At 35.0% G+C, this 25,998-nt stretch overlaps 1 protein-coding gene and 1 long non-coding RNA gene across 3 annotated transcripts in view; one reads left to right on the forward strand and one right to left on the reverse strand.

The window, feature by feature from the left end:
• The window catches only part of LOC146750880 (uncharacterized), a 28,786-nt gene extending 5,109 nt beyond the window's left edge, over positions 1–23,677 (forward strand). Inside the window, exon 2 of the long non-coding RNA XR_014928233.1 lies at positions 23,446–23,677. This is a non-coding gene — a long non-coding RNA (uncharacterized LOC146750880). The remainder of the gene's footprint in view (positions 1–23,445) is intronic.
• Positions 5,830–23,256, reverse strand: LOC102801875 (transmembrane 7 superfamily member 3-like). Of its 2 annotated transcripts, XM_006821681.3 has the most exons (10): positions 23,039–23,256; positions 22,103–22,432; positions 21,427–21,713; positions 20,979–21,156; positions 20,070–20,156; positions 17,893–17,973; positions 16,958–17,110; positions 14,831–14,928; positions 14,074–14,236; positions 5,830–8,983 (listed from the first exon to the last, which is right to left on the reverse strand). In XM_006821681.3, exons 1-10 carry the CDS (start codon positions 23,112–23,114, stop codon positions 8,748–8,750), a joined length of 1,689 nt encoding a protein of 562 aa, XP_006821744.2. In that variant the 5' UTR covers positions 23,115–23,256; the 3' UTR covers positions 5,830–8,747. The 2 variants fall into 2 exon arrangements, with proteins under 2 accessions (XP_006821744.2, XP_085357685.1); XM_085501559.1 differs by lacking the exon at positions 16,958–17,110.
• Positions 23,678–25,998: the final 2,321 nt, after the last annotated feature.

A 25,998-nucleotide genomic window follows, 5' to 3' on the forward strand; every position in this document is an offset into this window, starting at 1 on the left:
TCTTGATGACTTGTGATATAAATGGTCATTGTCTTGATGACTTGTAATATAAATGGCCATTGTCTTGATGACTTGTGATATAAATGGTCACTCTCTTGATAATTTGTGATATAAATGGTCATTGTCTTGATGACTTGTGATATAAATGGTCATTGTCTTGATGACTTGTGATAAAATGATCATTGTCTTGATGACTTGTGATATAAATGGTCATTGTCTTGATGACTTGTGATATAAATGGTCATTGTCTTGATGACTTGTGATATAAATGGTCAGTGTCTTGATGACTCGTGATATAAATGGTCAGTGTCTTGATTAATTGTGATATAAATGGTCATTGTCTTGATGACTTGTGATATAAATGGTCATTGTCTTGATGACTTTCGATATAAATGGTAATTGTCTTCATGACTTGCGGTATAAATGGTCATTGTCTCGATGGCTTGCGATATAAATGGTCATTGTCTTGACTTGCGATATAAAGGGTCATTGTCTTGATGACTTGTGATATAAATGGTCAATGTCTTGTTGACTCGTGATAAAAATGGTCATTGTCTTGATGAATGGTGATATAAATGGTCACTGTCTTGATGACTTGCGATATAAATGGTCATTGTCTTGATGACTTGTGATATATAAATGGTCACTGTCTTGATGACTTGCGATATAAAGGGTCATTGTCTTGATGACTTGCGATATAAATGGTCATTGTCTTGATGAGTTGCGATATAAATGGTCATTGTCTTGATGACTTGTGATATAAATGGTCATTGTCTTGATGACTTGTGATATAAATGGTCATTGTCTTGATGACTTGTGATATAAATGGTCATTGTCTTGATGACTTGTGATATAAATGGTCATTGTCTTGATGACTTGTGATATACATGGTCATTGTCTTGATGACTTGTGATATAAATGGTCATTGTCTTGATGACTTGTGATGTAAATGGTCATTGTCTTGATGACTTGTGATATAAATGGTCATTGTCTTGATGACTTGTGATATAAATGGTCATTGTCTTGATGACTTGTGATATAAATGGTCATTGTCTTGATGACTTGTGATATACATGGTCATTGTCTCGATGACTTGTGATATAAATGGTCATTGACTTGATGACTTGTGATATAAATGGTCACTGTCTTGATGAATTGTGATACAAATGGTCACTGTCATGATGACTTGCGGTATAAATGGTCATTGTCTTGATGACATGTGGTATAAATGGTCATTGTCTTAATGACCTGTGATATAAATGGTCAGTTTTGATGACTTGTGATATAAGTGGTCATTGTCTTGATGACTTGTGATATAAATGGTCATTGTCTTGATGACTTGTAATATAAATGGCCATTGTCTTGATGACTTGTGATATAAATGGTCACTCTCTTGATAACTTGTGATATAAATGGTCATTGTCTTGATGACTTGTGATATAAATGGTCATTGTCTTGATGACTTGTGATAAAATGATCATTGTCTTGATGACTTGTGATATAAATGGTCATTGTCTCGATGGCTTGCGATATAAATGGTCATTGTCTTGACTTGCGATATAAAGGGTCATTGTCTTGATGACTTGTGATATAAATGGTCATTGTCTTGATGACTTGTGATATAAATGGTCATTGTCTTGATGACTTGTGATATAAATGGTCACTGTCTTGATGACTTGCGATATAAATGGTCATTGTCTTGATGACTTGTGATATATAAATGGTCACTGTCTTGATGACTTGCGATATAAAGGGTCATTGTCTTGATGACTTGCGATATAAATGGTCATTGTCTTGATGAGTTGCGATATAAATGGTCATTGTCTTGATGACTTGTGATATAAATGGTCATTGTCTTGATGACTTGTGATATAAATGGTCATTGTCTTGATGACTTGTGATATAAATGGTCATTGTCTTGATGACTTGTGATATAAATGGTCATTGTCTTGATGACTTGTGATATACATGGTCATTGTCTTGATGACTTGTGATATAAATGGTCATTGTCTTGATGACTTGTGATGTAAATGGTCATTGTCTTGATGACTTGTGATATAAATGGTCATTGTCTTGATGACTTGTGATATAAATGGTCATTGTCTTGATGACTTGTGATATAAATGGTCATTGTCTTGATGACTTGTGATATACATGGTCATTGTCTCGATGACTTGTGATATAAATGGTCATTGACTTGATGACTTGTGATATAAATGGTCACTGTCTTGATGAATTGTGATACAAATGGTCACTGTCATGATGACTTGCGGTATAAATGGTCATTGTCTTGATGACATGTGGTATAAATGGTCATTGTCTTAATGACCTGTGATATAAATGGTCAGTTTTGATGACTTGTGATATAAGTGGTCATTGTCTTGATGACTTGTGATATAAATGGTCATTGTCTTGATGACTTGTAATATAAATGGCCATTGTCTTGATGACTTGTGATATAAATGGTCACTCTCTTGATAACTTGTGATATAAATGGTCATTGTCTTGATGACTTGTGATATAAATGGTCATTGTCTTGATGACTTGTGATAAAATGATCATTGTCTTGATGACTTGTGATATAAATGGTCATTGTCTTGATGACTTGTGATATAAATGGTCATTGTCTTGATGACTTGTGATATAAATGGTCAGTGTCTTGATGACTTGTGATATAAATGGTCATTGTCTTGATGACTTGTGATATAAATGGTCATTGTCTTGATGACTTGTGATATAAATGGTCATTGTCTTGATGACTTGTGATATAAATGGTCATTGTCTTGATGACTTGTGATATACATGGTCATTGTCTTGATGACTTGTGATATAAATGGTCATTGTCTTGATGACTTGTGATGTAAATGGTCATTGTCTTGATGACTTGTGATATAAATGGTCATTGTCTTGATGACTTGTGATATAAATGGTCATTGTCTTGATGACTTGTGATATAAATGGTCATTGTCTTGATGACTTGTGATATACATGGTCATTGTCTCGATGACTTGTGATATAAATGGTCATTGACTTGATGACTTGTGATATAAATGGTCACTGTCTTGATGAATTGTGATACAAATGGTCACTGTCATGATGACTTGCGGTATAAATGGTCATTGTCTTGATGACATGTGGTATAAATGGTCATTGTCTTGATGACCTGTGATATAAATGGTCAGTTTTGATGACTTGTGATATAAGTGGTCATTGTCTTGATGACTTGTGATATAAATGGTCATTGTCTTGATGACTTGTAATATAAATGGCCATTGTCTTGATGACTTGTGATATAAATGGTCACTCTCTTGATAACTTGTGATATAAATGGTCATTGTCTTGATGACTTGTGATATAAATGGTCATTGTCTTGATGACTTGTGATAAAATGATCATTGTCTTGATGACTTGTGATATAAATGGTCATTGTCTTGATGACTTGTGATATAAATGGTCATTGTCTTGATGACTTGCGATATAAATGGTCATTGTCTTGATGGCTTGCGATATAAATGGTCATTTCTTGATGGCTTGCGATATAAATGGTCATTGTCTTGATGATTTGCGATATAAATGGTCATTGTCTTCATGACTTTCGATATAAATGGTAATTGTCTTGAGGACTTGCGGTATAAATGGTCATTGTCTCGATGGCTTGCGATATAAATGGTCATTATCTTGACTTGCGATATAAAGGGTCATTGTCTTGATGACTTGTGATATAAATGGTCATTGTCTTGTTGACTCGTGATAAAAATGGTCATTGTCTTGATGAATGGTGATATAAATGGTCACTGTCTTGATGACTTGCGATATAAATGGTCATTGTCTTGATGACTTGTGATATATAAATGGTCACTGTCTTGATGACTTGCGATATAAAGGGTCATTGTCTTGATGACTTGCGATATAAATGGTCATTGTCTTGATGAGTTGCGATATAAATGGTCATTGTCTTGATGACTTTTGATATAAATGGTCATTGTCTTGATGACTTGTGATATAAATGGTCATTGTCTTGATGACTTGTGATATAAATGGTCATTGTCTTGATGACTTGTGATATAAATGGTCATTGTCTTGATGACTTGTGATATAAATGGTCATTGTCTTGATGACTTGTGATATAAATGGTCATTGTCTTGATGTCTTGTGATATACATGGTCATTGTCTTGATGACTTGTGATATAAATGGTCATTGTCTTGATGACTTGTGATATAAATGGTCATTGTCTTGATGACTTGTGATATAAATGGTCATTGTCTTGATGACTTGTGATATAAATGGTCATTGTCTTGATGACTTGTGATATACATGGTCATTGTCTCGATGACTTGTGATATAAATGGTCATTGACTTGATGACTTGTGATATAAATGGTCACTGTCTTGATGAATTGTGATACAAATGGTCACTGTCTTGATGACTTGCGGTATAAATGGCCATTGTCTTGATGACATGTGGTATAAATGGTCATTGTCTTGATGACCTGTGATATAAATGGTCAGTTTTGATGACTTGTGATATAAGTGGTCATTGTCTTGATGACTTGTGATATAAATGGTCATTGTCTTGATGACTTGTAATATAAATGGCCATTGTCTTGATGACTTGTGATATAAATGGTCACTCTCTTGATAACTTGTGATATAAATGGTCATTGTCTTGATGACTTGTGATATAAATGGTCATTGTCTTGATGACTTGTGATAAAATGGTCATTGTCTTGATGACTTGTGATATAAATGGTCATTGTCTTGATGACTTGCGATATAAATGGTCATTGTCTTGATGACTTGTGATATAAATGGTCAGTGTCTTGATGACTCGTGATATAAATGGTCAGTGTCTTAATTAATTTTGATATAAATGGTCATTGTCTTGATGACTTGTAATATAAATGGTCATTGTCTTGATGACTTGTGATATAAATGGTCATTGTCTTGATGACTTGTGATATAAATGGTCAGTGTCTTGTGATATAAATGGTCAGTGTCTTGATGATCTGTGATATAAATGGTCAGTGTCTTCCGATATAAATGGTCATTGTCTTGATGATCTGTGATATAAATGGTCATTGTCTTGATGACTTGTGATATAAATGGTCATTGTCTTGATGACTTGTAATATAAATGGTCAGTGTCTTGTGATATAAATGGTCAGTGTCTTGATGATCTGTGATATAAATGGTCAGTGTCTTGATGACTTGTGATATAAATGGTCAGTGTCTTGTGATATAAATGGTCAGTGTCTTCCGATATAAATGGTCATTGTCTTGATGATCTGTGATATAAATGGTCATTGTCTTGATGACTTGTGATATAAATGGTCATTGTCTTGATGACTTGTAATATAAATGGTCAGTGTCTTGTGATATAAATGGTCAGTGTCTTGATGATCTGTGATATAAATGGTCAGTATCTTGATGACTTGTGATATAAATGGTCAGTGTCTTGTAATATAAATGGTCAGTGTCTTGATGACTTGTGATATAAATGGTCAGTGTCTTGTGATATAAATGGTCAATGTCTTGTGATATAAATGGTCAGTGTCTTGATGATCTGTGTTATAAATGGTCAGTCTTGATGACTTGTGATATAAATGGTTACCGTCTTAAGGACTCATGATATAAATGGTCACTGTCCTGTCTTACTAATATTTTTATCGTGACAGAAATGGTCACTGCCTTGACTCTTCAAGACAACGTGGAGCTGTTCTTATTGATGATTGACTGTCCTACAACAATTTCATTTTCATTATCTGAAAACTACAAGCTCAATTGCTTTTAAATTAATACTTGTACACACTTACTACTGACCATCACCAATTATTTCTTTGAACTGCAAATAATTTAATGCAAGTAAAATTCTTTTAAGTTTGCTAAATTACAAATTATCAAAGCAATTCAACAATCCTGCTCTATATTGCTTGTACTGTCAATTCTGCATTCACTATCAATGCCCATAGACTGTTAATCAAAAATATAAAATACCATATTTATGAACTTCAACTAAAACAATGGAATGTACAAATTTGACATTCCTAAAAATTAAAAAATCACCAGGAAAAAAAATATTTAATAAAGTATGAAGTATGTTTATTGAAAATATATTTTCAACTGATACAGAGAAAATAATTACATATTTTTATAAAATACTCATATTCTGGTGCCATGCATACATATTAATACTGTATTCAATAAGTGGACCATTTTATGCTGTGGAGGGGGTGGTTAGCCTATAATCAGGGTGCTTTGTAAAGTAAGCATTCAAAACTCCTACAAATTCATACCTAGCATCAATGGTTGGTTCTTTTGTCCAGTTTAAATGAGTGGCATGAGTAAATCATGAAAACTCTGGATGATTGATACTGTTCATGTTAATTGTTTTTGTTTGCAATCAACAAAATTATATACAGTCAATAGCTTTCTGAGAAAAGACAATAAAAATAAAAGAAATGATGTTACCAAGTCCCCTTCAATTTTAAATTATACAAGTATTAAAGCATATGTGAAATTACATCTGGTAATCTGTTATAATATCTACTGTGTACCCGCATTCCAACTGATGTGTTTCTGTACACGAAATTGTTGTATTGAGCACAAGCAATTATTATTTTTTCAAACAATGTCACAGCCCATTAGGTAAATTTAATTAATTATTCAGAATGTATAGTAGATATAAAAAGTACTATAAACAACAATGGTAGGACTACAATTTATAATCTAATTATTATGGACAGTATTATCAATAATTCAATATTTTTGGAATTTTCAATGTGAATACACGTTTAACTTTTTTGCTAAATTTTTTTTTATATCATGAACATCATATATGTCACATGACATGGTGTAACTGCAACACATTAATTGATGCAATCATAATAAATAATTTGATGTCAATATACTGACTACACATATCAGTCAGATACCTACGAAGATTTCAAATATTACGGTCGTTAGGTTTTACTATGAATTTTAAAGGATTGCAACTTCATACAAATGTATTAAGATACGTATAATCAAAGTTTTTTTCTTAAAAAATGTGCAGTATAAAAATAGCTTTTATTTTGTACAGATACAGCATCTTTTTCTGTAAAATTGTTGTGTTGTACAGATTAAACTTACATGTGGAAATTACATTAGAATAACATGAAATTGTCTAGTATAATTATAATATACCCATGTATATATTTAGATATCCAATGACATTATTGCTCTAAACTATTAGGTGATTGGGCAATTCACTGATCCCAAACATGGGTCTGAATCATTTGGTTTGGATGTAAAAACATAAAGTGTGCAAACATCCCACAGATGATATTATCATAACAAAAATGAAATATATACCACACCAGTGATAAATGCGATTCAAATTTATTTTCAGAGAGCAATTCACTGTTTAACATTCTATGGTGCGTGCTTGTGTTGAAAAGTTCATGTTATGTAAATGAGTGAATGAAAGGAAGACTGTTCACAACATCAATATTATATTTTAATTGTAGTTAGTTAATAAAATTGAGATGTCGTATATTATAAACGAGGAATGACTATAAAATGAGACGGTGGTGCACTTTAAACGATGTAACTTTTACATCACAAAAGTGTTTCATTAGTAGATTTATAATAAGTTTATAGCGATGAAAACAAATTTACACACCAATGATTTCAAAGTAGTCTGTATGGTCCATAAAAGTGACAACTTTTTAAAGGCACAATGTTACGTGTATCAAGTTCATTTGATCTAGTTTGACTAATGTTAGGATGATTTTCAAAGTTATCGAAAGCATGTTATACCTAACTTGACACCGATGATTAAAAACACAATACAATGAAACAATGATAATTCTCCGCTTTAAATCAAACATTAAGTAATCTATAACAAAAGTACATTATGAAAATATTATTTCTTTTAAGCAAATTTGATGTACACATACCGCCCCAAATGTGAAATTAACATAGCATACCTATAACAACCTTGCCCATTGAGACTATAAGATAATAAATAATGGATAATGGATAAAAACTAATGATGTACTTGCTGCATGGTATGTTAGAATAAAAGTTCTAAAACATAACAAATATATTGTGCGGAAATATACTGACTAAAATTTAGGTGGGAAAAATCTGACAAAAAAATATTAACAAATTAACTTATATCAATGTTCCTCAATTAAAATTACAATTTCTTCCCCTTTGAAAATTCAACCATATAATTATTTAGCAGATTTTCGTAAATTATTGGCTGAAGGAGTTTTTAGTGACGAAGCTGTGATTCAGTTAAGTCACACACCTCAATGTAGCCGGCATATTGAATTTTTTTTCAGTTTCGATATGACTGCCTGTTTCTCCTTTAAACTTGTACTAGAATTAACATCAAGTACAATGTCTTAAGGCAACACATTCTAATATAATTTGTGAAAATCAAACAAAATGTTATAATATAAAAATTAAATCATACAAAATGAAAACATTTTAAAATCATAATTTCCGGTATCTGCAATCACTTTTTGATGACCTCTGTCCACCACAACCCATATAGGTAACATGGTATGGTATGGTTTAACTCTCTTTAAACAAAATCCTTAATAACTTGGTCATAACACAGCATTCTAAATTACTTTCTGTAAATAATATTATATTCCTTATCATTATCAAATGTGTAACAAAATAAAATACCACCCCTGTAACAAAGTAGAATGTTCCTCATGTAACAGGTGATACCACTATTCCAGAGGGTGTACAGATTAAGCTACTTCATTTGTGACATCATGCACATGTCTCCCAAGTAATGGTTTCTTTTCATCGGAGGTGCCTTGTTGTAAATGACGATTGAATACTTCTCTGTCAAGTTGATCATGCTGTCGTTTTCTCTTCCACTCCTTATATGGCCATGCGGGAAATCCTATCCGCCTTTCTCTACAAAACTGTAGAATCATGCCGGCTGTTGCCAGGACAACCCAAACACCCACCAATATATAATCTATGAGAAAGACATTAGTGTATATATTTACCAATTTGTTTTTTAGGCACAGACAATAAAAAAAAATGACCTCATCATCATTTTATGTAAGCGCTACGGCAGTCATTGTACTGTACAAAAACTGACTGTCGACTGACTAATTAGTATAGAAATAAACAGACAAAAATAAACATTTCTGATCACTGGTTTTTCTAAAATCAATGTGTCCTTAAGACTTAAGAGTCACAGTGAACTATTCATGAGTTCTTTTTACTGCCACCATAATATTGTTTCGCAAATGACAATACTGTCAGTTACAACTATGTATGTTGCTGAGATTTGAGACTTTAAAATAATTAATACTGAAAAACACATTCAATGTCTATAGAAGATGCAATTTCATTTTAATTTACTTTATCTCATTGGTATAATTTGCCATATGAGTTATCCTAATAAATTAAAACAAAATGTATGTACTAATGCGATCTTGCATGTGCACGACATAATGTTGATAAATGTTGGTTCCTAGATAGTCACGGTGACTCTCACTTGGTTCTTAGATAGTCACGGTGACTCTCACTTGGTTCCTAGATAGTCACCGTGACTTTCACTTGGTTCTTAGATAGTCACGGTGACTCTCACTTGGTTCCTAGATAGTCACGGTAACTCTTACTTGGTTCTTAGATAGTCACAGTGACTCTCACTTGGTTCCTAGATAGTCACGGTGACTCTCACTTGGTTCCTAGATAGTCACGGTGACTCTCACTTGGTTCCTAGATAGTCACGGTGACTCTCACTTGGTTCCTAGATAGTCACGGTGACTCTCACTTGGTTCTTAGATAGTCACGGTGACTCTCACTTGGTTCTTAGATAGTCACGGTGACTCTCACTTGGTTCCTAGATAGTCACGGTGACTCTCACTTGGTTCTTAGATAGTCACAGTGACTCTCACTTGGTTCCTAGATAGTCACGGTGACTCTCACTTGGTTCTTAGATAGTCACAGTGACTCTCACTTGGTTCCTAGATAGTCACGGTGACTCTCACTTGGTTCTTAGATAGTCACGGTGACTCTCACTTGGTTCCTAGATAGTAACGGTGACTCTCACTTGGTTCTTAGATAGTCACCATGACTCTCCCTTGGTTCATAGATAGTCACAGTGACTCTTACTTGGTTCATGGATAGTCACAGTGACTCTTACTTGGTTCTTAGATAGTCACAGTGACTCTCACTTGGTTCCTAGATAGTCACAGTGACTCTCACTTGGTTCCTAGATAGTCACCATGACTCTCACTTGGTTCCTAGATAGTCACGGTGACTCTCACTTGGTTCATAGATAGTCACAGTGACTCTCACTTGGTTCTTAGATAGTCACGGTGACACTCACTTGGTTCATAGATAGTCACAGTGACTCTCACTTGGTTCTTAGATAGTCACAGTGACTTTCACTTGGTTCATGGATAGTCACGGTGACTCTCACTTGGTTCCTAGACTGTCACCGCGACTCTCCCTTGGTTCGTGGATAGTCACAGTGACTCTCCCTTGGTTCATGGATAGTCACAGTGACTCTCCCTTGGTTCATAGATAGTCACAGTGACTCTCACTTGGTGTCTAGATAGTCACAGTGACTCTCATTTGGTGTCTAGATAGTCACAGTGACTCTCATTTGGTGTCTAGATAGTCACAGTGACTCTCACTTGGTTCATGGATAATCACGGTGACTCTCACTTGGTTCTTAGATAGTCACGGTGACTCTCACTTGGTTCCTAGATAGTCACAGGGACTCTCACTTGGTTCATAGATAGTCGCAGTGACTCTCACCTGGTTCATGGATAGTCACAGTGACTCTCACTTGGTTCCTAGATAGTCACTGTGACTCTCACTCGGTTCTTAGATAGTCACGGTGACTCTCACTCGGTTCATAGATAGTCACAGTGACTCTCACTTGGTTCCTAGATAGTCACCATGACTCTCCCTTGGTTCATAGATAGTCACTGTGACACTCACTTGGTTCATAGATAGTCACAGTGACTCTCACTTGGTGTCTAGATAGTCACAGTGACTCTCACTTGGTTCATAGATAGTCACAGTGACTCTCCCTTGGTTCATGGATAGTCACAGTGACTCTCCCTTGGTTCATGGATAGTCACAGTGACTCTCCCTTGGTTCATAGATAGTCACAGTGACTCTCACTTGGTGTCTAGATAGTCACAGTGACTCACTTGGTTCATGGATAATCACGGTGACTCTCACTTGGTTCTTAGATAGTCATCATGACTCTCCCTTGGTTCATAGATAGTCACAGTGACTCTCACTCGGTTCATAGATAGTCACAGTGACTCTCACTTGGTTCCTAGATAGTCACCATGACTCTCCATTGGTTCATAGATAGTCACTGTGACACTCACTTGGTTCATAGATAGTCACAGTGACTCTCACTTGGTGTCTAGATAGTCACAGTGACTCTCACTTGGTTCATGGATAGTCACAGTGACTCTCCCTTGGTTCATGGATAGTCACAGTGACTCTCCCTTGGTTCATGGATAGTCACAGTGACTCTCCCTTGGTTCATAGATAGTCACAGTGACTCTCACTTGGTTCATGGATAATCACTGTGACACTCACTTGGTTCATAGATAGTCACAGTGACTCTCACTTGGTGTCTAGATAGTCACAGTGACTCTCACTTGGTTCATGGATAGTCACAGTGACTCTCCCTTGGTTCATGGATAGTCACAGTGACTCTCCCTTGGTTCATAGATAGTCACAGTGACTCTCACTTGGTGTCTAGATAGTCACAGTGACTCTCACTTGGTGTCTAGATAGTCACGATGACTCTCACTTGGTTCTTAGATAGTCACAGTGACTCTCAATTGGTTCCTAGATAGTCACAGTGACTCTCACTTGGTTCCTAGATAGTCACAGTGACTCTCAATTGGTTCCTAGATAGTCACAGTGACTCTCACTTGGTTCCTAGATAGTCACAGTGACTCTCACTTGGTTCTTAGATAGTCACAGTGACTTTCACTTGGTTCATGGATAGTCACGGTGACTCTCACTTGGTTCCTAGACAGTCACCGCGACTCTCACTTGGTTCATAGATAGTCACAGTTACTCTCACTTTGTTCCTAGATAGTCACAGTGACTCTCACTTGGTTCATAGATAGTCACAGTTACTCTCACTTTGTTCCTAGATAGTCACAGTGACTCTCACTTGGTTCATAGATAGTCACAGTGACTCTCCTTTGGTTCATAGATAGTCACAGTGACTCTCCCTTGGTTCATGGATAGTCACAGTGACTCTCCCTTGGTTCATGGATAGTCACAGTGACTCTCCCTTGGTTCATAGATAGTCACAGTGACTCTCCCTTGGTTCATAGATAGTCACAGTGACTCTCCCTTGGTTCATAGATAGTCACAGTGACTCTCCTTTGGTTCATGGATAGTCACAGTGACTCTCCCTTGGTTCATGGATAGTCACAGTGACTCTCCCTTGGTTCATAGATAGTCACAGTGACTCTCCCTAGTTCATAGATAGTCACAGTGACTCCCTTAGTTCATAGATAGTCACAGTGACTCTCCCTTGGTTCATAGATAGTCACAGTGACTCTCCCTTGGTTCATGGATAGTCACAGTGACTCTCCCTTGGTTCATAGATAGTCACAGTGACTCTCCCTTGGTTCATAGATAGTCACAGTGACTCTCACTTGGTTCCTAGATAGTCACAGTGACTCTCAATTGGTTCCTAGATAGTCACAGTGACTCTCACTTGGTTCCTAGATAGTCACAGTGACTCTCACTTGGTTCTTAGATAGTCACAGTGACTTTCACTTGGTTCATGGATAGTCACGGTGACTCTCACTTGGTTCCTAGACAGTCACCGCGACTCTCACTTGGTTCATAGATAGTCACAGTTACTCTCACTTTGTTCCTAGATAGTCACAGTGACTCTCACTTGGTTCATAGATAGTCACAGTTACTCTCACTTTGTTCCTAGATAGTCACAGTGACTCTCACTTGGTTCATAGATAGTCACAGTGACTCTCCCTTGGTTCATAGATAGTCACAGTGACTCTCCCTTGGTTCATGGATAGTCACAGTGACTCTCCCTTGGTTCATGGATAGTCACAGTGACTCTCCCTTGGTTCATAGATAGTCACAGTGACTCTCCCTTGGTTCATAGATAGTCACAGTGACTCTCCCTTGGTTCATAGATAGTCACAGTGACTCTCCTTTGGTTCATGGATAGTCACAGTGACTCTCCCTTGGTTCATGGATAGTCACAGTGACTCTCCCTTGGTTCATAGATAGTCACAGTGACTCTCCCTAGTTCATAGATAGTCACAGTGACTCTCCCTTAGTTCATAGATAGTCACAGTGACTCTCCCTTGGTTCATAGATAGTCACAGTGACTCTCCCTTGGTTCATGGATAGTCACAGTGACTCTCCCTTGGTTCATAGATAGTCAGTGACTCTCCCTTGGTTCATAGATAGTCACATTGACTCTCCCTTGGTTCATAGATAGTCACAGTGACTCTCCCTTGGTTCATAGATAGTCACAGTGACTCTCCCTTGGTTCATAGATAGTCACAGTGACTCTCCCTTGGTTCATGGATAGTCACAGTGACTCTCATTTGGTTCCTAGATAGTCACAGTGACTCTCACTTTGTTCCTAGATAGTCACGGTGACTCTCACTTGGTGTCTAGATAGTCACAGTGACTCTCACTTGGTTCATGGATAGTCACAGTGACTCTCACTTGATTCCTAGATAGTCACAGTGACTCTCACTTGGTTCATGGATAGTCACAGTGACTCTTACTTGGTTCCTAGATAGTCACGGTGACTCTCACTCAGTTCCTAGACAGTCAGTGACTCTCACTTGGTTCCTAGATACTCACGGTGACTTTCCCTGGTGTTCTAAGGAGTCACAGTGCATTTTGCAAAATCTCATCTTCATGCCCTCAGATCGTGAAAATTTATAGCAACAAAAATATTTATGTAGAATTTGTATTTTCCATGCCAGAACATCCAGATGTCATAAACAAACAGCAATACAATAAAAGTCCTGTGGATTTTCATGGCGAAGTTCTGCTGTTAATAATATTGCTTACCATTCTGTTGAAAAGGCACACTGGTATATGCAGTATCAAAGTCTGGCATTAGTATTCTTTTCAATGGATTCACTACAATATATCCAAGACTTGAGTACAGGTAGCAACTAATCCCAGACACACACAAATACGATCCAACAAAACAACAGGCTATAATGTTTAACTGACAGAAAAAGCAAAATTAATTCATAATTACGTGGCTGTCTGCAAGTAATTTTGCAATCAAGAAGCATCTCCAAGTTGTTAGTTTAACTTTTATCTGGTCAAGTCGATGTAAAAGTACATTGAGCTTGCAGGATAAGGGTTAAGTAATATCCGATAAATCTTGCCAGGCCTTAAAATTTTCTTCATGATATCATTGGAAATCTTGGTTAGAAATGTACTAGTACACAATATATTGATTTTGATATTTTTACTGAAGGATAAGTCAGTAAAAATAAAATTTTATATTTTATGATAACGTTTTCAGTTGTTATTTTTGTTCTCAAGCATTAACTTGAGTACAGTGGGTAATTTATTTTACTAAGAATACTAATCATAAATCAAACAACTCTCAATATAATTGCAGATTTTAATCAAAGTTAGGTTACTTTAAGACCATTTTTTAATTGGCATCTGATGCACATCAATGTAATTGAACATTAAAAACGTTGTTTTCCTCTTTGACAGATAAAAGTTGTGAATTTGAAACATAAAATGCCAGAATCCATACTGACATGTTCACCAAATAGGGTAAAATTAAGCATGCAAACTGTACCTGTTTAGTAAAGTATATCAGTATAACTGGTAGAAGCAAGAGTAAACATGTGAATGCTAAACCATAGTTGACATTACTTTGCCAGACAGACAGGTTTCCTAAAAAAATAAGATAAAACAATGTCAGCAAGTATTCACAATGTTTTAATAGACCATTTTCTGTTCTCTGTGAGACCTCATGTTACATGTGAAATTGAATGTTAAAATTTGCATAAACGAAGGTCATAGCATTGTAGTTGTGTCAAAAAATCATGAGGGATACGATTGACAAATATGAAAGTATTTTGGGGGCATTTCCATGCTTATTAATCTGCTATACATATTTGATGATGGTCAGTTTTAAGAAGTATGAGTAAGATCAGCATATTTATACTGAACTATAACAAAAATGGAATTCAAAGTCTTTCGATTTTTACAGTGGATGTTTGAATCGCTCCGTTCACGCATTACGGAGATCTCACAGTGAATTGAAAATCAACTGTTTGAGGGCATTAACAAGATCAAATTCATGAAGTTTGGTGACTTAACAGAAAAATTCCAGTCATATTTTCAAACATGCGAAATTCATGATTTTTCTAAACTCATGAAATCGACCTCTCATGAAACTACCCCAACCTAAAATGTATTGACACTGAATGTGTCCTGCATAAAGTGTTACCATGATTTACAGTAGATCCATTGGAGTTATGTGATGACATATGACCCACTGGTATTAAGAATTGGGTGGAGTTATGTGATGACATATGACCCACTGGTATAAAGAATTGGGTGGAGTTATGTGATGACATATGACCCACTGGTATAAAGAATTGGGTGGAGTTATGTGATGACATATGACCCACTGGTATAAAGAATTGGGTGGAGGCTGTATTCCGAAAAAACAATAGGTTCTTGTTTGACAATTTCCAGTATGTGCTGGTATAGTTGATCAATTTTTTCCTTCATGTCATTCTGTTTATATGTGTTTCAACAGCAACAAAACAACTAATTGCATTACAGTTCTCAAGTTTAAGAAATATAATTATATAGTTTGAACATGAACAGTGAGAGAATGTCACGGATATGGCTGCAAAACTGCATTCAACAAATCGCCACCATCAGTAGTTTTGAGTCTAATCTGATAATCAAAGTGATGTAAGAAATTCTTAATACTAGTATTGATGAATTTTTAACTTTAAAACAGCAACAAAACAACTAAATGCATTACAGTTCTCAAGTTTAAGAAATATAATTATATAGTTTGAACATGAACAGTGAGAGAATGTCACAGATATGGCTGCAAAACTGCATTCAACAAATCACCACCATCAGTAGTTTTGAGTCTAATCTGATAATCAAAGTGATGTAAGAAATGCTTAATACTAGTATTGATGAATTTTTAACTTTAAAACAGCAGCAGTTCAGCCATCTGGAATTGAATTGTCCAATGAATACATGTGAATATGTGTGACATAAAATTATATAAAGTTTGAACATGATCAGTCCAGGCATGTCAGAGATAGAGCTCTAAAACAGCATTTGTTAAAACAAAATAGACACCAGGTGGCCATTTTGAATCCAAACTGAAAAACAAAATGATGCACATCAATGCCCAATTTATGTACCAACTTTGAACAAAATCTGTTCCACACGGCCAAGATCCAGTTCCAGAATGGCAGTAATGCTTACTTCTGATGAATTATTAGCACAAAAATAGCTGCTATTCAATTGTCTTGAGTTGGTTAACGACACAAATGCCCAAGATATGGAGTTTGAATGTGATCGAACCAGGCATATCCAAGATACAGGTGGATTCACACACACACATACACTGAATACAAAACATCCGGACTGTGCCTATAAACTAATATACTGTCTGAATGGCAGCTATAATACATTTTTATGATTTACCTCTTGCAATAAAGCACTTCTGTTATGTGATAGAGTGAAAGAAAAGCAGTTCAAAGCGTCAATATTGATTCAATCAGTAGTTGTCAATCAATTTTGAGGGATTCACTATGATTCAAATAAGTAGACAATCAAACAAAGTTGTTGTTATCATTTCTTTCATTTTACATCATTTTTACATCACAGTACAGAAGTGCTTCGTCACATAAAAGAGAGCTTGCCTAATATCAGACGGACTTACCAAATGGTGTGAAGAAAACCAAGGAGGCAAACAAATAGCCTAGATCCATACCCACTATTAAGACACAGAATACAACAGAGCCAAATCTCCACCAATACAGTAATAATAGACATCCACCAAGTAAAGCAAACACCATTGTTAATATCAGGCGAACTGGGAAGATAATAGTTGGCTACGATGAAAACACAGCAATTCTTATAATTGGGCTGGGGTCTAACATGTGATAACAATTTGTTTGCAGAAAGTAAAGAACTATTTTTGAGTCCTTCAGTTATTAATTACACATTATATGATGAAGTTTATTGCATTTACATCAACTTAGAAATAAAATATATTGTCTGTCTTAAACAAGAGAACAAACAGCCAGTCAGCTGATATAGCTCCACTGTTTCAGATGCATAATGACAAAATGAATGTCAAATCAAACAGTCTAGCCATTTTCAAGATAGAAAAATCTCAGTATCTCACTGAAATAAGGAAATTTCAGTTATCAACACAAGATGAATTAATCAGATAGAGGAAGAAATCAAAATAAATCTGACACTGATCTATGGTTTTCAAAAAGACGTTAGGAATATTATATATTTTTAATTTATTCATTAAAGTTGCAATGAAAATCAACAAATGTGAGAGAGGGTCAACCCAAGGCAAGGTGTTGTCAATAAGAAATAAAACATTTTTTTTACCCACGTTGACAGTAGGATAGACAAGAATTACATTAATGTTTGGAATTGTTAACCAACTCTTCCTGTCAAGTCCTGAACTTTTATTATTCACATGTAAAAATGCCAAAAGAAATACATTTCCAAAAAATTTTAAATGGGGCGATTCAGAAATTTGCTAGAGCAATACTACTGTATTATTGCATTATTATCCATTGAACTAGTATTCAAATACATCAACAATACATTTCAGGAGGAGATAAATATACATACCCAAATGTGACCAATCAGTAGCTGCAGCAAATATGATAAAGAACACTAGTGCAAATGTCAGGAAACCAAATATGAACATTTCTGCAATTAAAAAAGATTAATTAAAGGCCAGGCAATTATGTACAAAATAACCTACAACGTATGGCTTGCATGTAAAGAATATTACCCACAATGCCTCAAGTATTACTCAGATCTAAGAATACATGATCAGATAGAAATATATTTATTTTTACACAATTTATTGATTTTGCTATTTTGCTAAGTCGGTGAAAATAAAATCCAGTGTGTCAACCCAATCTGCAGATTGAAACTATTGTCTATAGAACTGTGAGCTAAGTACAGTACAACCTCAACACAGAATAGTATTACTGAAGCAAACAGGAAAATAATTATGTGCAAAGATGATAAGGACTTAAGATATCAATTGACAAGCTGAAAACTGAATAATTATTATGCAAAACAGGTAATTAATATGTACAAATTTTAATGTAAAACGGGTCTGCTCAATTTCACAGACAATCTATGTACCAAGTTTCATTGAAATGTGTGTGGTACTTGAGATATCAAGAGAAAAGCCAAAAGTTAACCAATCATTAAATTAGATAATTATTATGCATTGATTTTCACCCAAAACTAATCAAATGAGTCCAGAGCATCTATGTACCAAGTTTCATCAAAATCAAATTAGTGGTTCTTTAGATATTTGTAGAACAGTCATGGAACAGCTCAAAATTAGCAATTATCATGCATATTAGGAAATTACTGGATTCTGTCGTAAATTCGCCCAGGGCCGTTAAACAGCAGTTCGGGTTTTTAAAAAAATAAAATGGGACCAAGAAACCGCCCAGGGCGATTTTTCAACAGTTTTTAAAGGTGTTATTTGAATCTTTTCTGATGCCTAAAAGTTTCGCCGAAGTCATTGACGCCTATTCAAGAGTATTGATGTTTATTGTGAATAGCGTGAATGGGTTAGCTTCGTTTCGACAATGAGCTGTTACCGCTGTAAACAATGTTAAATTGTTCTTCAAATGCTCAGTTTATCTTTTGAAAACAACTAATTTTTTTATTTAAAAACAAATCATGACGCTTTTCCATCAAAATCTAAGCCAAAAGATCATACAACAACATCGGCAAATCTCTTCCATGCCAAGTTCAATAACATTAACATATTTAAATGAGCTATGGTAATTTGAACACGTTGGCATCATCCATCGTTTTCATTGGTTAATTATCGATTTGACCTGTCGGATCAAAGAACACCATTTCAGATCAAAACATGGCGGATATTCATTTCCACAGCATTGAGTGTTGAAAATGGGATCGGAATCATTCGCTTAAGTTGGAATAAGTTGAAATTTATTTGCATTTCATAACAATTCAACAAATTTATTTTTTGTACGTTATTATAATCATTACTAGGTAATAATCAACATTTGTAAAACGCAGCATGACCAGATTGCGCTTCCACGATCATTTGCTACTAAGCAATGCAGTTGTGTTCGTTGTTATTTGAAACTTCTTTTAGGACATACTTTCGTTACTAATAAAATAATTGTATTTGGCACACGAGGTTCATTAATGTGATTTTTTTGGAGTAAGATGCGCGGTCTACTTTTTAATCCAGTTGGGTGGTCCAACTGCCGGTGTTGAAATTGGCGTAGGTGGATTTTTCAATGAAAATATAAGCCTCCTAAAAATATTTGATGATAATTTTTTGAAAATTTGAACTCCAAATAAGGGCCCACCAGCCGCGAATTTACCGCAGAATCCAGTAATATGCATGGATTTCAACCAAAACTAAATCAAATCTGTGCATTTGCTCAGAGCATCTATGCATCAAGTTTCATCAAAATCAAATTAGTGGTTCTTTGGATATGTGTAGAACAGTCATGGAACAGCTTAAAATTAGCAATTATCATGCATATTAGGTAATTAATATGCATGGATTTCAACCAAAACTAAATCAAATCTGTGCATTTGCTCAGAGCATCTATGCATCAAGTTTCATCAAAAACCAACAAATAGCCGGTTCTTGAGATATTGCTGGCACGAACACACGCACACGCACCCACACATATACACACACACACACACGCACACGCACACATGCAGACTAAATGCAAAGACTCGCATTCTGTGCTTCGCACATGGGACTCAAAAACATGATTTGAATTTACCTGTTTTGAAATATCTATGCCCAACAAAACATATAAATAATCCAACGATACCAAAGACAGTGACGATAACCAGTAGTGTTGGATCAGCTGTGCTCAAAATAAAAACATATACATGGGGTTGTGAGAAACAAAACTAACAATATTTAGACTATTGACATTATGAGATTGGATAACAACAAAATATATGTTATTTGAATTAAAATATCCATGTGTATCATCTGGTACAATGCAAGTTTTACCCACTATAAATAATTACTCAAGCCTTTTTAGATGGCTAACAAAATGGTGCCCCTATAAGGCTAAGAAGTTAAATATTTTTTTATTATTATTTTCTATTTTAGCGCTTCCATTTTGCTACTATCGTAATTTTCTTTTTCTGAGTCAATATCCAAATGAGGAAATATTATACAGTAAAGATTATTATTATTATTATAAAAATATTTTTAAATTAATGCATTAAAAATAATATCATTAAATATAAAGATATTTTAATATATTAAAAATAAGTTGACAAAACCAAATATCGTAATTCATAGTCATAATTCAAGGCTTGATGTGATAATAAGATATGTAATGGATATGATCGTAACTATGGTGAGCCTATATTTGTTTCACATTTTTTAGTGATTAAACCGAATGGAACTCTACCTAAGTTATAACATTTGCACTTCAACATATTTTTAGCAACCTCTAACAAATTGATACCTGATAAAACATAAACAATCAGAACATCAGTCAAATGATTGTATTCTACAAATTTTCCCATGATGCAATGTGCAAAACTCAGAAAAAATGTTTCAAAGACGTGCATGTTTGTATTCAAGGTATTGAGAATTACAACTTGAAAATGAAAGTTCCATAATGTAATATATTTTTGTATAACCCAGAATAACAGAAACTTTCTATTACCTGCGACATAACAGCTGTCTACCCTGGCAGTAAAGCTACATGCGTATGACGTTGTTGGTATATAAGCAGCACTGGTGAGTTCGATCGGATCTCTCACAATGACATTAAATACAACGCCTTGACCTCGGGATGAAGAAACCGTGAAATTTGTCTTCTTACTCTGATCTAAGGTTGCAATCTGATAAAAACCATAAAAACAACCTTTACTGCTTACAACATTATGTTATACCGACAACAATCTGACCTCTGTTTCATTTACAAGAAGCATTAATAATTTTATGCATAACTGAGTTATTAGCCTAAAAAAACCTGTCAACGAACAAGCTTCTCTCTGATTGGATTGATTTGAAGTATTAGGGTGGGGGCAGCCAATCAGGGACAATCTTGTAGCTTTGCAGTGACTACCTAGCTTACTGTTAAAACTACCATTTCAATGCAGTATGCTGACCTTTGCACCATGTTTTCTAATTCTATCAACTGTGGTCATTTTCTGCAAACCATCAAACATGTACTCTTCATCAAGTTTGTGTTCTGGTAGAAAATACTGATACACATCATACATAAGTCGTAACCGTGGTGACCTGGTTGTGTCACATGATGGCTGAGCATCGTCCCTTGGCCATCCGATGTTAGCTGGTGCAAACTGCAGTACTGTCTCGTATATGTTGTAGTGAACATGAATATTGGGATCGTTTAGTAAATTCCCTTCAAAATTACATGCACCTGGTATGGGATCTAAAAAAACAGAAAGATTTATAATTATTTATTAATCATTTTAGAGAAACAATCAGCTATTATCATCAATCTGTTGGTGTAAACTATGGTCAGCAAAATGTAATACTTTTTGCTTTTAAAGTGCCTTTAATTGTTGCATTGCATTATATTCATACATGTTTATAATGTATTTGAAATTCATTGTTAAAATTACATGAGAGTGGTATTTTCATAATTATCAATATAAGGTCGAATTTTCATATAATACATTGTAACATCATCATAATATATTAATATATTTGTTCATAATAATTTATTATTGTTTTTTTTTTTGAAAAAAATGTTAAACTGAAAGGTTATGAGAAGTGATTTTTGCTTTTTTGCTCAGTGAGTTTCACTTCATGACTTACCCGTATCTTTATACAACAAAGCCATAGCCTGTGCTCTGATTGTCTCATTGTATGTGGAGTTCACATACCACACAGACATATTCTGTTCCTCGTGCAGTTCTGTAATTAGTCCTACATCAGATCCATTCATAGCAAAATCCAATGTCGGTGTCAATACTGACGAAGCTGACAAATTTTGATACTGAGTGTGGATTTGAAAAACCGCCACAGTGTTACTAAAGTCGGTGATGTTCTCCAGAACAAACTTCAGTCTGGCTTTTTTTGGAATAACGATGTCTTTAAAACTTCCAACTTGCATGTGAACTGTGTGGTTTTCTAATCTGTGTAATTCTAGAAGAACAGGTAACAGTCATCATTATTTCATTCAAAAAAATTAAATGTGTATGCCATGATAGAATGCCACGTGTAAATCGATGTGTAACTTTTTAAATCTTAAAAAAAATGTCAAGAGATCCTTTTACTGTTCTACAGAAGACACAAGCTCAAAACTTATCCTAAACAAATTTTCTAGTCATAATCAATACTTCATATAATGTCCCCATCTCCTGAACTACTGAGGTAAGATTGATTCATCGATGTACACCACATTTGACCATGCTTAGACCGATCTTGACACAAGAGTCAGTCTATCCAGTTGGAACTGCCTACTACTAGTAGTGTTCCAACAACGTGAATGGGACAAATGAAAGGGACGTCTAGTTAAAACAAAATCAAGTAGATTATTAAGCTTGGAGACGCGGATGTAATTATATTTTAGAACGTTGTATTAGTATTTGAAAAATGGCAAATTGTCCGTGTTGACCACCGGTGATTTGCGTAAACTATCCCACATGAGGATGACAGTGCACCAGTGAAAGGACAACTCGGGTCAACAGATTTGCAAGATATCATGCGTTTTATTTCAGTTTGAAAAAAAAAGAAAGAAATGGCACTTACCGTTGCAACTAACATGTAAACAGCTTATTATCAAGAACGCCATGAACGTGTACACACTAATATCCATTCTACACATGACAAATCCGTCCCCTTACCCGGAACACTGCCATAAAATAACTTGAAGTCTCCAGTCATATGACTCTCAGTGTTTACTTCCGGTTATGAATAAGGTATTAAAACCCTTTAACTCAATGTTAATTTACACTTTCGTAAGTTTTTTTTCTTTTTCTACCTCTTCTGTTCTCACCTTAACTCTAAGTTTCATGACACGTAACCAAAAATAAAATGAATAAAAAAAGGGATAATTATCTTTGTGAAAATTCAAAAGACTTACTGAAAATAACCAGAACGTTAAGGGTGCTTTATGGTCAAGCGGAAAGTGAATGTGATGATTTGCTCTTTTGCAGATGAGAGAGAATTTAATAAAAACTTTACCAAATATTTCTAAAAATGGGCAAAAGTTTAATCATAATGATTGGATGAGTATGCCAAACGTCCCAGTGGACAATCAGCACGATATACAAGGAAAGGAGCCAAGACAAGAACATGCAAAAAACGCCGGCCGGGAGATGAACCACCCTGAATCTTCATCGAAAAAACAGAGGATAAACCCAGAAAAAAGAAACCAACTTGACAAAATGCCGGTACGTTTGTAATTCAAGTTGAATATGGTATGGTATATCTATGTTATCGTGTCAAACGTTTCACATATATTATACAATTTTCCTTTATTTTCTGTGCTTAAAATGGTTGTACGTCTACTTTATTCGTCCATGAGACCGTGACCTGAGGCTCCCATCTCTATCGCTACGTAACGTTCAGATAAATTCGTTGTTGGCCTCAGGTGTCACTCCCCGGGTTATTGAACAGTGTTCACAAACCGCGTCAAATATAAATCCCGTGAAAAATGTGTATTACTGGTATGTGAGATTTCCACAGTTGTGATTGTTAATTTACTTAAAGCACTATGTTGCCTGGCAACTGGATTAGTTCACCACATTGTAGTGAACGTGTAGTGTACAGCAGTGTAGTATAGTTGACTAATTTATTTCATGCTTATTTTCAAAAAAATTAAATTGTTTTATGATGCAGTAAAAGTTTTGTTATGAATTGTGTCACCTTAATCACAGTGATGTATTTATACAATAAAATTTGTTAAAAGCATAATTATTCTACCACAGTAGCACAGTATATATGACACTATCATATTTTGATGTAAAAAAATAAATCAGTGCAGTATACAGCATGCATGCACAATTGATACGGCCAGATTTCTATGTCATATTTCCCACTTAAGGTAGCGAGACTATTATTTGTGTTGAAAATTTTCACATTTATTTATTAATTGATGAAATGCACTATAAACTTCCATGTGATAAAGACAACATAACATAGAATGTCATGTAAGTTGGTTAAAATGTAGATTTTCTGAAAGGAAGCAAGGCAGCCTCAGTAGTGTTTTCCAAAATCAACAACACAGGTTTAATCTGTGTGCCTATAATATATATAAGTTTCAAAGATAAACTCAAGATAAAGCAATGTTAGGATGTGTTATCAGTAGCTATCTGACACACAATGAGTGTTTCCAAACATTTGAGTGGTTTGTCTCCGCCCCTGTTTGTTTCACAGATTAGTCACTTGCATATGAATGTGTCAGACACAAGGTCACACAGCCACTGAAAAAAAATCATTGATTTTGGTGTTTTCATATGCCGAATTTATCCAATTATAGCTATCCCATTCCTTTATTTTTTTGGTTTCCAATAGCCTTACACATTTGGATGTCCTTACACATGTTAAAACAGACCTTGACGGGAAAACAAATTGATTGTGCCGATAAACATGCTTGAAAATCTTTGCTGTTACTTCATGGACGTTTTCTAGGAGTTTGTTTTTCAAAATACAAAATAACGTATACTTATTGTCGTCGGATTAACACTAAATTTTCACAGCTTTAAGGTGACAGTGAGAGGAACTTGAATGTGTCCAGACAAACTATTTCATCGATTATTTACCAACGAGTTGTGGTTTGAGTTGGGGGCAATGCGACTAAAACAGTAAATGAAATTCAGCACACTATTTTTTAAAACGTGTTGCTTGAATAAAACTGACCAGACACATTCAATTTACCAGACTATTGAACAACTAGGAAAAGTGAAAAAATACTTCTTTTCGCCAGCATAAATGCGTAATTATTTTTCTTACAGAAAAAGTAATTTTTCACCTTTGATTGAGTAACGTGTCGTAGAATGCAGATACAGGCATGCAAAATACACTTGTGAATAGCTTGAAGTCTGGCGATTCTAAAAATATATACTTTCCTGGGTCTATTTGTAGTCATTTAGTCACAATTAGAAGATGAAAACAAGTTTGCAAATAATAGTCCCGCTACCTTAATGATCATTACAATCACTGGCGGAATCATTCAATTATTTTTGTGAGCTGCCAGCAACTCGGTTATTTCTCTCATTCATTGAACTTGGATGAACAAGCCAGAGATAGGAAGTATGATGAGCTGGTTTAAATAGTGCAGATGGACCAATAATGTGCATTTCACTGAATAGACATAGAGATTAATACTAAAAGCAACAACACCTTATTCAAATTTGAAGGTTGTCACAATATGCCATTTCCTAGTACAAGTTTTTGTAGTAATGTGTCATCAACATGTCATACAAAAATATAAAATGCCTGTGTGATAATTACTAAGCAATTCTTGTGTTTTCACATAGAAATCAGAGAAAGATAGTAAGAATGTGAATAAAGGAACTACTCATAAAAACAAAACACCACCCTGGACAAAAACAGAATCAGGATCTCCGCAAGAAATATGTGGTCGGAAATTACAAAGCCTTGAAGTTGAAGATTTGGGCATGGATGAAGTAGATTACAGTGGAACAATAACCGCTGATCCAAATCTTGGACAAGACCCTACTGCAGATACAAGGAGTGTGTGGAGT

Source organism: Saccoglossus kowalevskii, chromosome 1 (assembly GCF_978046115.1).
Source record: "Saccoglossus kowalevskii chromosome 1, keSacKowa6.1, whole genome shotgun sequence".
NCBI classification, from domain to species: domain Eukaryota; kingdom Metazoa; phylum Hemichordata; class Enteropneusta; family Harrimaniidae; genus Saccoglossus; species Saccoglossus kowalevskii.

What these genes read in the sequence shown, in the direction of transcription:
- LOC102801875 (XM_006821681.3), bottom strand. Translation starts at nt 23,114, where the DNA reads ATGTGTAGAATGGATATTAGTGTGTACACGTTCATGGCGTTCTTGATA. An exon ending in GCATAGATATTTCAAAACAG is followed by an intron (nt 17,974 to 20,069) that starts GTAAATTCAAAT and finishes TTTTAATTGCAG; the next exon opens with AAATGTTCATATTTGGTTTC. An exon ending in TGTGCCTTTTCAACAGAATG is followed by an intron (nt 8,984 to 14,073) that starts GTAAGCAATATT and finishes TCTTTCTCATAG; the next exon opens with ATTATATATTGGTGGGTGTT.